Source organism: Chelmon rostratus, chromosome 4 (genome assembly GCF_017976325.1).
Source record: "Chelmon rostratus isolate fCheRos1 chromosome 4, fCheRos1.pri, whole genome shotgun sequence".
Lineage (NCBI taxonomy): Eukaryota > Metazoa > Chordata > Actinopteri > Chaetodontiformes > Chaetodontidae > Chelmon > Chelmon rostratus.
The window spans coordinates 11,981,568-11,996,096 of NC_055661.1; the positions used below are offsets into that span (position 1 = coordinate 11,981,568).

A 14,529-nucleotide genomic window follows, 5' to 3' on the forward strand; every position below is an offset into this window, starting at 1 on the left:
CTTTATTTTGCAGCTGACAGTGAATCATACAATGAATCAAAGGAAATAATATACATCTCAAGGAAAATGTTAACAAGATGATGAGGCGCATGCAAAATGAGAATCTCTTCTTTATCTGCTTTGTTTTTTCACTTCCTTCCCTCGGTACAGCCAGATGGCAAAGCTCCAGCTCTGCAGTCCTCTTCATACACTCATCATATTTGATGGGCGTCCTGCTGCCGAGTTTCAAGGAGGCCATGTGTTTACGAAATGACACTCGTGACAAAAGAAAACTTCTATTTAGCAAGCTGATTCTTGGGTGGGGTGCATGGGGGCAGCAGCGTGTGTGCATTTGTGTGTGTGTGTAACTGTGTGTATGGTGGAGAACAAAGATTGTGGGCATGTATATATTGTGCTTATATAGGAGCAAGGCAGTGGGAGAAAGGTTGTGTTTGTGTGTGTGTGTGTGTGTGTGTGTGTGTGTGTGTGTTCGTACCAGTAACATCCATACCGTCTCTGTTATCATGTTGGATGCCTGCTGTCTTTTAATGACATCCTGTTCCTTTCTGTGAGTTTTTTTTTTCTTTTTTACTATGTTACAATACATTTTATTATCATTTTGTGCATTTAACATTCCAATACAGAAAGATTTTTTTTTCACATTGATATCAGAAATATCATACATTGTGGGGTCTCCTCCGTTGATGGATTCAAACACTCAGGACAAACTTTAGTTTAAAAAAATCATCTGTTGTACATTTGCAACTGAAACAGGTTTTATGTTGGTTGTTTATTTGTTCTCAATATGCTATCGTCTTATCCTAATATTGTCTTTGTCTTCAATGGTGAGGAATTCCCATCAAAGTTTTCCCCTTCTGTTAATACTTTAGGGAATTTTCAAACGTCGGGATGTATGGCTGTAATGCCCCAAGATTTGTTCTCCCTGAAAGAAATGATAGAGTAAGAATATATTAACTACAGAGCAACCTGGCTTTACGGGGTCTGCATTTACTCTTACTTCATTTTAGTTTCACCAATATGCTATGCATGAATATATAGTATATATGTATATAGATATATATATCAATATATGCTTTGCAGCATTCCTTTGATTTAAATTTTAAAGCCATGTTCATGCATTAAAAAGCAATTTCATATTTTTGACTGCAGGGTTTAGATGCAAATCCATGGGGCATTACGTTAAAAACCATAAACATCATAAAATAGGAAATAGAAATTAAAAATGGAAGCAAAAATGAGGACGTTTAGCTGGTCATTAATAACTGAATGCTTTCTCATTTGTTGATGTGATAAACGAAAATTGTATTCAAGAGAGAACACAAAAATGGCAAGTGTAATGAAAAATAAAACCCATTTAAAGCAAAGTATTTTTATTCACACAAATTTAATAAGATATATAACAACCGTTTGGTCCATAAATATTTAAGGGGAAATAGTTTCTATACACCATCTTTATCAAGAAACAGGGAAACATGGACAATCTTGATAGAACACTTACTGTACTCAACTATTAACACGAAGATCAATATATAAGGTTCTTGGATTACCCAACTATATCTGAAAGAGTGCACAAATGCTTTCTATGACATCGCTGCCCCCTTTTTAACAGGATACACCATAAAAAGATCTTCGGAAATAAGATGCAAAACAGTACAAAACTAGTGAGGCGTCAAAAGGATGTGAATCAGTTAACAAAGAACACATATATCCTGAATTTCACAAACTTTCTCCCAAGTTATAGCATAAGGCACATAGTAGAACTGAGTTAGGCATCTACTTCATTAAGTAGATTTAGAGTACCACTTTGTTCTACAATAGAACAAATTGTGACGCTCACAATGAAATGTATCAACTCCATTGAAGATTTTGCTCTGTCTTTCTTTTCTCTCCATCTTTCAGCCAGAAGAAACATGTTTTTGGTCTGTTCAGTGGCAAGTGTCATTAAAGAAAGTATAAATATGGCCAAAAAGGAGAACACATGGACAATGATTTCCCACTGGCTGCCTCTTACGACTCCACCTATCTGAGGTCATTTGAATGTTCATGTCAGCTCTACAAATCTAGTCTGCAACGTCGCAACCACTTAATTTCTCACCCCTACTCTGTTTCCCTTTTAAAATCACATCGTTACCCTGAGCAACATGATAAAAACAATAATGCACTTTTCACTGGGCAGTATATTGTCACTGTGCAATTGAGTTTAGCTGTGGATCTATGGATATGTTTACTAGGATTTATCCATGTGACTACGGTTAATCTATGCGGCCAACAAATCCGAGAAAGTGCTCTGTCATGAAAACAATCGATTGCAACAGTGTCCATAAACTGTTCTCCAATCCGAATTTCTCTCGCCGATTTCCAATTATCATGTGACTGCATTACATGTTGAACAGTTACCACTGTACAGATTGTAAGATTTGCTTCTTTCTCTTTATCACAGTAGATTTGTGAATCAAGACAAAAATGTATGTGGTTTCAGCATCTACCTGCCATATAAGCTGCAATGGTTCGGTGCTTATAATGCAATTTAGATGTTTTACATGTAGCTCTGTGAGATATTTCAATGTCTGATTCCATCCAACTCAGTCTTAAAGACCGAAACATTCGGAAATAATTAAAGCCTGTTTTCTGGAGTTATCCATATACAGAACATTCTACAAGTTTATTTCCCAAATTATTTCAAAACAGAAAGAAAAATTCTATAAATTGGATAGTGCGAACACAGTGCATACATATACAGGTTTCTGAGGGCAATATTCATACTATTTTAAAATTTACCAATTAACCATAAATTAGGAAGGGCTTATTTTATCATAATTCAATACAAATGTACAAATAAAGTCAAATCAAGTGAAAAAAAAGAGCTAGTTTTCCAGACAAGCTTCAAGTTTAGTTATTTTTTCCGATGAATTGTGGGATCCATGACAATTTTCTAATGCCTTCAACTTCAAAAATGTCCTGTCCAAAATCAATCTCTGCATACTGTAAGTCAACTGCAGACCCGGCTGCCATGCGGTTTCAAATGCTACACATTAAAATGATTTCCTTGTGTTTTAATGTGGTCGCTGCTGTTCTTGCTCTTGTTGTTCTTGTTTGTGTACACAGTACAGCACTTTCTGTTCCAAGGAGCTGTCTCTGGCAGATTTAAAGGTGTCACTTAAAAAAATAAAATGCAAATTGAGAAAAGAAAATAAAAGTAACTAAAAAAACAAAACAAAACAAAACAAAACCATATTTAAAAAACAAAAACTCAGTCTGCTAGAGATAGCTTGTTAGAAAAGGTTTGTCAAGGTAGTTTGCGAAGGACTCCCCGAATCATGGCTGTCCAAACTAGAGGTGACGGAGGTCACTACAGTGATAGAGGGGTTTGTCAGGTCTGTTAGTGTGGCCGCGCTGGAGGGGGGGGTCAGGGCCCCACTGTCAGACGAGGGTGGAGGGAGTGAGGTGCCATCAGCCTTATCAACACCTCCATTCTCCTGTCGCAAAACGTTCCTTCTGAATTTGGCTCTCGCGTTTTGGAACCAAACCTGCAAACCAATCCCAATGTGGCTTTTACTCTTTGTTTTTAGGATTACTTTTTAAAAGAAAGTATCAAATCATTTGTACAGTACTTTACATATCAAGTTATCACAGCTATTACTCCATCAGGATGCCCTCGCCTTACGTATATAAATCTTTATATGGCAGGCAATTTTCATACATTATTTTGAGCTTATGGGGCAGATAACAATGAACCAGTTAGCTCCTGAACACTGAATATAAGAACGTGAATTTTTAATAGCAAATCAGAACAGTACTCCTGTCCGTTTAATTTTTTTTTCTTATATGTGAGAGTTGAATTACACCCTTTTCTGTTCCACAGATAAAAAGAAACATGTGCACTCTCATTATTAATAATCAGCTACAGCTTTACACTTAAGTTTCTACGCTCAAGAACGACTTTTCTCCGCTCTTTCAAAAAAAAATAGCATTTAAGAATCTACAGATAAATTTCAGATAAAAACCCCTGGATATACATCTAATGACTAAATGGGCCAACCAAACAAACAAAATCAAAGAGATGACTTCAATGATAATTCTGGTGTGAAATGAGAGGGACATGGAGGAGGAGTGGGGTGATGCAGACACAGATATGTGGTGATCAGATCAGTAAGAAGAATGGCTGTCTGCTTACCTGTAGAACTCTCTTAGTGAGGCCTGTTTTCTGGGCCAGCTGCTTTAAGTCCTTGGCATCTGGGTTGTGGTTGATGGCAAAGTAGGATTTCATTGTCCGCAGCTGATGGTGCTTGAAGGAGGTCCGCATGCGTTTGGTCTTCTGCGTTGGAGGGTAGGCCTGCTGGTCCCGGTCCAAGTGATCGGTGTCATTCTCGTTACAGCCTGAGAGGGGGAGAGCAGAGCACGGGGGGGCTCAGGATCCGAAAGGAGTGACTGCAAAAGATGTTCAACTCTGCAAGCGCGTTGTTTTTTAAACGCTATTCATTTCAACACGCTCAACCATTTTCTTGAAAGAATTGATAAAGCAGATCACTTCACTTCTATCAAGACAACGCTGTTCAGATCTGATTATTTACAATGGTCACTAATGAAATGTTCCACTACATTTAAGGCTCAATGTTAAATTGAATATCTTGTTACATGGTGTGGTTTTGAAGGGTAAGAAAAGACACAATTAAGAGCGTAGATGAGGGCTATCACATATGGACTTGATAGTGGAAAGATCATACATGCAGTGACTTGCTATGTTAACAGATCTATCATTTACCATCATGATAAATAATAAAAGTTTTGCTATATTCATAAGATAAAATTGGAACATGCAAACGAGTGAAACACTGAAATTAATTCAACTTTTCTACATATTGTAACATATTGGAAGTGATTGTTGAGGCTTTAATATAATCTGTGTTATTACATTTCAATAAAAGCACAATGATGTATTTAAACCATACGCTGGGACTGAGCTAAATTATTTCTGCTGGAGTTTGCAAAGACTAATAGGCCTAATGGGCCTCATTTGTCAGTGTCGTAGTACTGCAAGTGCAAAATAAAGATGGTGAAATGCAAAAACGGATCCACTAAATTAAATGCACGTTTGGCTGAACTGTGCTGCTGAAACCTTTAGCGCGGCTATAAGAAAAATAAATCGAAACGCTTTATTTCACTATTTTATTACTTTCCAAATTAGTTTTTTGCTTATTTTCTATAATGTGCTGACATAATAAATTCCAATGAAAAATAAATGCTTACAAGCTCAATTAACATGTGACTGACTGTTGAACATTTATATGCCCGGAACCAATATATACAATGAAATACAATCAATGATAATTATCTATTGATTTAGTTTTTTTCTATGGAATCTACTATATATGTTAGGACAGGTCTCATACGATCTCATCTTTCACTTGACTGCAAAAGGAGAGGAAATCTTGCATGCAAAGAGTCAGCATAGCATTTCTAAATTATATAGTATTTTGTATTGATTTTCATGTCTCCTTGGAACTAAAATGCTGACCAGTTGTTTTTCTCAGTGGCTGATAAAATATCAAATGAATTAAAGATTTCAGCATAAAGATGCAGTGCAGACACTTTCGCCAAAAAAAAAATAGTTATTGGGTTAAATCACAAATCAGTTTGAATAAAGCAGGTACGGGTTTACTAAACTATAGGATACAGGTTTTAAATGCGTGCCCCTGTGCTATGGTACGTGTTATGGCGTGAATTATGTTTATTGCTGTTTGAAACTTCTTCTTTGGACACCTATACGCACCATTAATATGACAACCATTGACATCTATGCTCCTCTGTTCCAGCCCTCACTGGATTGTGTTTCACTAGATATTACCCACTAGGGGTCTCTATATCCAAACAAGACCAAACTTTACAGAGTGGTGAGGAATACTCGGTAGACACACACACCTTTCCCTGGTGAGAACTAACACGAACGTGCTCGCTAAAGCAGAAACAAAACCTCAAACAAAACCTCATCCCATTTGTCATGACTATGAGTCTCCTGATCTGCAGAGCGAGATATTAACCTGAACAGATTACACCGAGGAAGGCGTAATGGGTGCATTTGTTGCGTTTGAGCACAACACGGGAAAAGGAGCACTTTAGAAAAGAGAAAACAGCCACTCTAAATCTGTCAGCTGTTCCCTAATTTTATTAATCTTATTTTTATTTTCTGTTATATTTGTATTTTAGTAATGGGCTAATTTGAATGTTGTACGGTCATTTCATTGCATTATTAGAACATTTTAGATTTTTTAAAGGCATTTCTCTTTTTTTAATTAGAAAATATATTATTCTATTTCCTTCTATTCTATTTAAATATCCCAAATGAAAAATAATATTCCCACTGTGACCTTTGCTGTGTTTGTGGTGTTTAATAATGAGTTCACAGGGACATCGTATTGCTGTATCTTATGTCTTTCTCTGTGGGATTTTCTTTTGTGTGATTTTTTACCTGCTGTGGCCGCATTATACTATAACGCTCTGTTGTGGCAGGCATATCCTGCTATACGCGGGGAGGAAATCACAGCGCCGTCGTAGTTATTCCTCTGTTAAGGCATCATGAGGAATTTAGGATTTGCATAATCTGTCGGAATTGTGTTTAGGAATAAGCAACCAACACGGAGCGCTGGCTGCGCAGCGCTGTGCTGGGAGCCCCTGGCCTCTCCCTGCTGCAGGCCCCTCTGCGCGGCGCTGCCGTGTCCCTGCATGAGAACCGTGCTGACCGCCGCGCAGGAGGCCAGGGATTCCAACGTCACCTTCAATTAACGAAGAACAATTAACGTGCAGATTACCCTTATTCCTCCCCATTCACCGGGAACAGAGGAAACTTGGCGCACAATGACAAACTTTGTCAACCGCACACTAATTCGCAGAAAGCGACAACAAAATGGGGACGCTGCAGGGGGGTCGGGGGGGTCGAGCTATAACATTCAGCGATTCAATGCGAGATTTTAGATGGGACTGTGTGAAACAGCACCTTAATGCTTGCAGTTTTTATAGCTGTTTTTTTTTGGCTTACAGCAGAAAAGTCAAAAGACGCAAAACAACATTTTGGTCACCGTTTTTAAGCAACCATTCTACGCGGTCACTTTTACCTAAATTTGCCGTAATCATAAAAGTCCATGAGCACGTTGACGGCGGGGTCAATTTTTGACCATTCTGCGCGCAACACACGCCACAGTTTAAAGCGCAGAAACTGTGCGTTAAAGGCGCGTGGACAGACAGCTGAAGATCAATTGGCTGCGGGCGCCGTTGCGCGCAGGCGATGTTTACCTCCGTTTGCATTGCCTACACATGGATTTATTTCTGTATTTATGTAAAGTAGACCATCGGCTGCTACAGCTGGGGCCCCGACGAACCGGCTGGGTTAAGAAGGTTGGCTCGTCTGCGTAATGGAAAAAAATGGAGCCTGATTTTTTTTTAAAGTCATTTTTATTTTGGCTAATTGCTTGTTTGTTTGTTTGTGGGTTTCTTAATTTTAATCATTTCTGCTGCTGTATTTTAATAAAGTAAAATCAAATCTAGACGACAACACTTTTGGTCAGAAAAGTCCGACGACCGTGTAGATTGTAGTGAAGAATTCATTATGCAGGAAACGGTTCCAAAACTGGGGTCAATGGGCCAACAGGGGTCTTTCAGAAGTTCCCAGAAGCATTTAACCTATAAGGAAAAGCTAAGTGTTTAATTTCACAGTAATTTAATGGGGTTGATTAAAGTTCGGTAGAGGTCGGTGTGTTTTTACTATAGGTTTCACTGTCTCCCTGCTATTGGGCCTGTCCATGCGTCAGCCAGCTGAAGGATGTCTTTTGCACCAAAACTAACAACAAAAAACTATTTACAGATGCTTTTCTATACATGTGTGAGTGGTGTGGACGCGCAGCCCTGCTCCCTCACCTGTGTTGTAGCTGGGTATATCTATCCCCATGGCCGGGCTCTTCCTCTTGCGCGGCCTTCCCTTCTGCGCCGTGCCGGTGCCGTTGAAGTACGGTAAGGAAAGGCCGCCGCCCTTGGCTGCCAGCTCGGCGAAGTTGAGCTGGGGGTGGTAGTCCGGTCCCTGCACCAGCGTCTCGAAGTGGAGCCGGCAGTACACCAGGCTGTCCTTCATGCCGAAGTGGTCGCCAGTGGTCAGCGTCTTGTTGCACGTGGTGCACGTGAAGCAGCTCAGGTGGTACACGGAGTCGCGCGCCCGCATCACCATCTCAGAGGCCGATATCCCGAGGTGGCAGCGCGCGCACCTCTGCACGGAGAACCTTCTGGAACAGACAGATCGTCAAGACTCCTCATACACAGAGACCCAGCGGGACAAACAATGAGCCAGAAGAGGTGGGCTGCTCTGTCACCGGCTAAAGCAGGCTAACTGGGTGTGTATCACTCGTGTTTTTGTCGTTCATTTCAGTGAAGGGTTGTGTATATCTGGCACAACTTCAGTGTATATAGCAGAACTACAACAGGCATGTATGTTGAGGTTACACTGCGGGCTAATATAACCACATCTGGCCTACAACTAGAGACGGATGGTCAGTAGGCCACATTTTGTTTAGCGTACAATTGTTTTCTATGTACGAATATTTTCTCTTTTGAATAGTTAGAAAGCCAGTCCACAGCCTCAGTGATAAAACCTACAGTTGCTAAGGCCTTGGCAGTGCAGTTGACATTAAACACAGAAGGTTACAGGTATTAGAGTGCCTTATTTTACTAATATCATTCTGGTTTGTGTCTGGCTTTATAAATGTATGTTAGAATAACAGAGCAGCATTTTTCCATCGGTTTTTTTTAAAGTAGACTGGTGTAGGCCTTCTTTGTGTCAGAGGGTGACTCTAAGTTCACAGCCTACATTACACTCAGAGCCAACGAATAAAAGTACAATCTCATATCATAACTTATTTCCAATTACCACCATGCAGGGCCTCTGGGAGATTTTTTATTCAGGCAAGAGTGAGGTCCAGAGTGAACTGGACCCAAAAAGCTTCAGCATATCGGCTGCAGATGAGCGGCCACAGCCTGTTGAATCAGGGCTGATAGTAGCTGGACTAAAGTTTGTCTCAAAAAAAAAAACAAAAAAAATAAAAACGTTACTTGTCCATTGAAGATTTTAAAGTGCATTTTCCTTTAAAGCCTGTAGAATAAATGGACCTCTGTGCGCATGGGTGGGTGGGTGTGCGCGCGTGCGCGCGTGCGTCCGTACGTGCCAGAGACCGAACTTTCCACTAAAAGCTAAAATTACGCGCATGATTAACCGTATTTTTTCTTACCTGTAGTAATCCTCCTTGCAATAGATACTTCCATCCTTGGCAAAACACGTTAGCTCCGACTCCAGCGCTAGTTTACATTCACAGCATTTGAGGCACCGCAGGTGCCACTGTTTGTCCACGGCCAGGAGGTAGTATCTGTCCGAAATCTTGCCGCCACAGCCGGCACACAGAGCAGGCTTCTCCGGGCTCATGGAAGGCATGGTCTGAGGCAGAGAGAGAGAGAGAGGAAAGCTCACGGCAGCTGCAGTGATTCCTTCAAGAGACTGCTGGGGAAATCTTTTACAACATGCGTGATGCAGAGACAGAAACAACAGGCCTTTATGGCCGTGAAATTCAACTTTCTTCCTATCAACACGAGGCCTTTTTGAAGAGCACTGTAAACGCGCCGTTAAACAAATGCAGGCTCGGTGTGTTCATGGGCCCCCCTAAAGCAACGACCACCATCCATCACACGACGGTTACTCGGACTTTAGCTGAACATCGAGGAGAATGAGAGCGACTTGTATTGCAAAGCCAACATTTTGTTGGTTTAATCTCGCATTTCTTCAAAGACAAGCAAGCAACAAATACACTAACAGCTGGGAGGATAAACAGATTTTAAATACTGGATATAGGCCTATTCAAAAAATTAAAAAAAACATTTTTTCCATTTAGAATAAAAAATACAAATGTAGATATAATAATAATAATAACAATAATAATAATAGTAGTAGTAGTAATATTAATAATAATAGTTTACCATGTTTTTGTCAGCAGTTATGTGTAAATGTATAACTGCCTGAACTAAAATAGCTAAATTTGTTGACAGCAAACAAATAAGTCCTGTTCCAACGTACAGTGTTTTATTTGCTGTTTTACAATGCGTTGAAAATATATTTAGAGGTTTCTGCATGTAAAATTGCAGTCGGTTGATGTTTTTGGTGGCTAATTATTTTATAGCTATTTTATAGCTTTGGAAACACTGAGAAATTTACACAATCAGCAGCACCAAGACAAAGGGAATTTTGGCTAAAGATTAAGACTATAATATTTGATCATAATTGAACACAAAGAAGTAGCTGACAGATCCTCCTCTCTGGTCTCCTACTTACCCCCCAAAACAACTGTACGTGTCCTCGTACATCGGGGGTGCCACGGTGGTTGTTTATGCAGTGACGGAGGTGAAAGTTTTAACATGAATTGAAACACGGGTGGACCGGGCTCTTACCGACTCTCTCCCGTTCAGCTGCATGCCCTTCGCCAGGCGCGACTCCGTTTTCGACCTCCTCTCCATCTCCTCCATGATCCCTTGGATGTGATCCCCGGAGATCCCGTGGAAAAGCATGGCTCCCGGTCCTGGACGCAACGTGCAACTGCCTGCCTCTGTCTTGCAGCCCACAACTTCCATATACTGTAGCTACCGCAGCGCTGCGCCCCGCTCTCTCAGCGCATCCGAGTGGGCTCTGAGGCTCCGAGAGAGGCGCACAGAAACAGCGACGCGACCCCACAGACTCGGATCACCTCCGCGCCAGAGTGCAAAGGCAACTGGAAGAAAAGAAAAGCGAAGAAACTACAACATGGGTGGGACAGTAGGAGTGGTGGTGGTGGTGGTGGTGCACCAGCTTTTTCCCCTTCTTCCCGTGAATGTCTCTCCTCCAGAAAAAAAAAAAATATAGTCCAAATGATGCGACAAACCGGTGTGGAAGTGGAAGTGGTGGTGGGGAGGGAGGAGGGGAGGGGAGGGGGGCTACAGTGTGAACACTCGCCAAAAAAATAATGACACAAAGTTTTTGTTGTTTCTTTTTGGTGATTTCTCTCTCCCGGTTTTCCCAGTCAGGGGTTCCTTGGTGCTTGGAGGTCAGGTTGGGACTGCCTGGATTTGAGAACCGTGTCCTATTTGTGAAGAGCCCGCAAAGCCTGCCCAGTCTGAATAATTTGGTAGGAGGAGTTCCCCTCTCCCTCTCTCTCTCTCCTCTCCCTCTGTGTCTCTCGCTCTCCCTCTCTCTCCATCGCCACTGCTTCCTATTCACCAACAAAGAGCTGTCACTCTTCCCTCAAAAACTCCCGATTCTGGCTGCGCGAAGGACCGCGATTTTATGGTATTGACATTTTCATTACTTTTATGCCCCCCTTTACAGGAGAGATGATGCTGGAGTGCAGTCACGAGATGCATAAACCAGAATGGGCTGAGAGTAAATCGAGTGTAAATATTATACTTAACGTGTGTTAAACAAATAATGTGCATCTGAAGTGCAATAAAAGCCAGTGGAGTTGCGTTAGAGGGGTCAGAGAGAGGGACAGCTGACTCTGAGACATGAAGCCCTCCATGAGAACTGTTACCTGCTTTCATTTATTAAAAAAAATAATTCCTTCCTCACCTGGTTGGTTTGGTTGTCCCAGAATAACACGATAACTCACTGTGTGTGTGTGTGTGTGTGTGTGTGTGTGTGTGTGTGTGTGTGTAAATGTATTGTTTGGGGCGGGGCAGTGATCAGTGATAGGCTAGAGGGCGGGGACAGATTGTATTAAACCGTTTTGAAGGTTTAATGCTTTTTTAAAACACGAATGAATGAGATTTTTGGTTAAAAATAAAAGCATCCCACGCCGTTCCAACCTGTTTACTGAAATAAGACAATCACACAGCAGCTTGTTGTTTTTCTGAGCACACTGATGCTCTGCAGATAGACGAAGTAAACTCTTCTTTTAATGTATAGAAATGTAGGCCACTGTTTTCAGTGCAGGAGCAGTTTTGTCTCCATTAAAGGCTCATGTGAAGCACGGCCCGGCACCCTGTAACATGGCTTTTTTTCGCTCTCTCTTGAATTAGGCCAAAATCCTGTTTACCTGCAGAAGAGTTGATTTGATGAGAGCAGAAATAGTAAAATAAAGCTAGAAGAGTTTAAAAAAAACATCCAGCTGCTGGTCGCCAGCACTATGCATGTTTTCAGTGTGTTGTTTTTAAACTCCATATACTTTCCTTAATATAATGTTGCGTGGAGGCGACCGAGGAGCTACAATAAAGATCTGTGTCGGTTTTAAAAGGGTGTGAAAACTGTGCCACGCAAATAAAAAAGGCAGACTGACTGGCTGTGCTGTCCAGCACGCAGGCCAAGTATGGTGACAACAAACCCAAAAAGAGGCAGCGCAAGGTCAGTGTTTTGACTCACACAACGCGGGCCTTTACAGCCCAAACCCGGATGAGGAGCACTGGTCCCTGCCAGATCTGAACGTTTCTCCATACAACGAGAGATATACCGGCGACTCGGGTTTGGTCCCGTTAATGGATCTCCCGAGGCTCAGGTGTGGATGCTTCATCCCAAGACGTGCACAAAGACGTGCAGACGTGCAACCCCCCCTCCAGCCTCCCACCCACCATGAAGTTGTGTTGGCTTTAATTGGAGGCCCCCTGATAGCAGCGCTGTGAGACGAGGCTTGAGCCCTTCTCTCCTGGACGGACTGGACCTGCAGCTACTCTGCAAAGCACCGCGCTCATTTGCGCTCGGTCAGTGTCTCAGCGGCAGCCACAGAGCGGCGAGGAAAGGACTCAAAAAGGACAGACGGATTTCCTTTCACCTGCACAAAGACGCCCTGAGAGGAGTGATCAGCTCAGCTCTGTGTGATATTTAATCTGGCTGCTGCATCTGTTTTTTTCTTTTGTTTTCGTCGTCTTCTTCTTCTCCTCTTCGAAAAAAAGGCGATTTCTGCTTTCAAAAACTGGACTTATGCACATAGTAAAATATAAACACTGCATGTGCATCCATCATGTCGTTAGTGTCGATAGAAAGACGCTGTTTTGACCCGTTGCCTGCAGCAGTGACATTTCATTTGACTGTGGAGGGTTTAACAATGTGTCAGTGAACACCAAGGGGCTGAGGGAATAATGTCTTTTGTGCTGTCGTTTTGATTCGTTTCCTTTTCTTTGTGCCTAATTAGGATGTTACCTGCGACAAAATATCAGTTTCACTGTCTGAATTCATAGTGTCATTTGGAGAAAGTCTGCGTAAACCAAAGCCAATTCACGAAATCACCATTTTACAAACAAAAATCAACAACAACAAAAAAAAAAAAAAAAAAAAAAACTGTGACATTACTTAGTTTGGGAATAACACTTCTCTTTTATTTTCTAAATATATCCTATTAATTAAACAGTCTGCTTATGTATGTTGCCCATCATGCTTCATTACTGGCTTTAAATAAACTGAAGAAGATTAATCAGGGCGATTCTGTGCCATATTTCGTTTAGTTTCTGAGATTGAATTGCCCTAATTGAAGATGTGCGATCTTTTTTTTTGTTTTATAAAAAACTCAGAATAACCGCTGCTCATTCCTGCTCTGCACTGAGCTCCATTTCAAGCCTCTGACGCTTTTTAAAATTAAATAAAACAGCGTTAACAAGCGTGTTTAAAATGGCGTGTGAGCCCAGAATGGCTCAGTGGACCAATCACTTTTTTCATATAAATAAAGGCGGAAAAAAATCTCACATTTCAACCTTCAATACAAACAAAAAAAACCCCACATTTTAAGAAAAGCGTCATACATTTATAATTCCTCATTTGTGCCGCTTAACTTGCGCGATTTTGATCGCTTTTTTAACTATCTTAGCCTACATATTGACATAATTGAGACAGTCAGGGTGAAACGATTTGTTTAAAACATCATGTAAATAAAATTCTAGGTAGAGAGAGTTAATCTGGGTTTACCTTCCACCACATGCCTGTTTAATCCCGGAGAATATCCCCCATGTTACCTCTCATGCATCAGATCTGTCGCGCATTGCTTCACACGCACTCCTCACTGTTTTTGTTTGTTTGTTTTAATTTAAAAAAAAAGGCCAACCTTGTATTATTATTCCCCCTGAAGAAGAGGTCTTACCTGAGGCGGTGCTGTGTGAGAGATCCCCGTGCAGCGCGCAGGCTGAGGAGCTCCGGACTGTGCGCACTGAGGAGACAGAGGAGACGCTGCCGGTAGATGGGGGCTGTTCCTCGTTTCTGAGCCTACAGTTCGAGTTCGAGCGTCAATTAAAACACAAGACATTTAAATATTCCTCTCCCGCATGAAGGCAACGCACACACGCGCGCACACACACACACACACACACACAACGCACAAAAAATGGAAACCTATGAGCCAGTGGCCTACTCAGCATGTAGGTTATAATGTGTGATGTAGTCGTCCATTAAAGGAGGATAAACTACATCCGAAGTCGGTGATCGCCAAAAAGCAAAAAAACAATTAGATTTAGCAATATTTCAGAACAATTAGATACTTTTTTTTCTTTAAACGC

General features: G+C 41.4%; 1 protein-coding gene across 3 annotated transcripts; it reads right to left on the minus strand.

The window, feature by feature from the left end:
• Nucleotides 1-865: 865 nt before the first annotated feature.
• lhx9 (LIM homeobox 9) lies at nucleotides 866-14,279 on the minus strand. 3 transcript variants are annotated; one of them, XM_041935576.1, is made up of 7 exons: nucleotides 14,118-14,279; nucleotides 13,601-13,608; nucleotides 10,474-10,714; nucleotides 9,267-9,469; nucleotides 7,909-8,267; nucleotides 4,175-4,377; nucleotides 3,273-3,527 (listed from the first exon to the last, which is right to left on the minus strand). In XM_041935576.1, exons 3-7 carry the CDS (start codon nucleotides 10,651-10,653, stop codon nucleotides 3,273-3,275), a joined length of 1,200 nt encoding a protein of 399 aa, XP_041791510.1. In that variant the 5' UTR covers nucleotides 10,654-10,714; nucleotides 13,601-13,608; nucleotides 14,118-14,279. The 3 variants fall into 3 exon arrangements, with proteins under 3 accessions (XP_041791512.1, XP_041791510.1, XP_041791511.1); XM_041935577.1 differs by lacking the exons at nucleotides 13,601-13,608; nucleotides 14,118-14,279 and adding an exon at nucleotides 6,635-6,640 and having other exon boundaries at nucleotides 9,267-9,507; nucleotides 10,512-10,590; XM_041935578.1 differs by lacking the exons at nucleotides 3,273-3,527; nucleotides 13,601-13,608; nucleotides 14,118-14,279 and adding an exon at nucleotides 866-922 and having other exon boundaries at nucleotides 10,474-10,653.
• Between the last annotated feature and the right edge of the window lie 250 nt (nucleotides 14,280-14,529).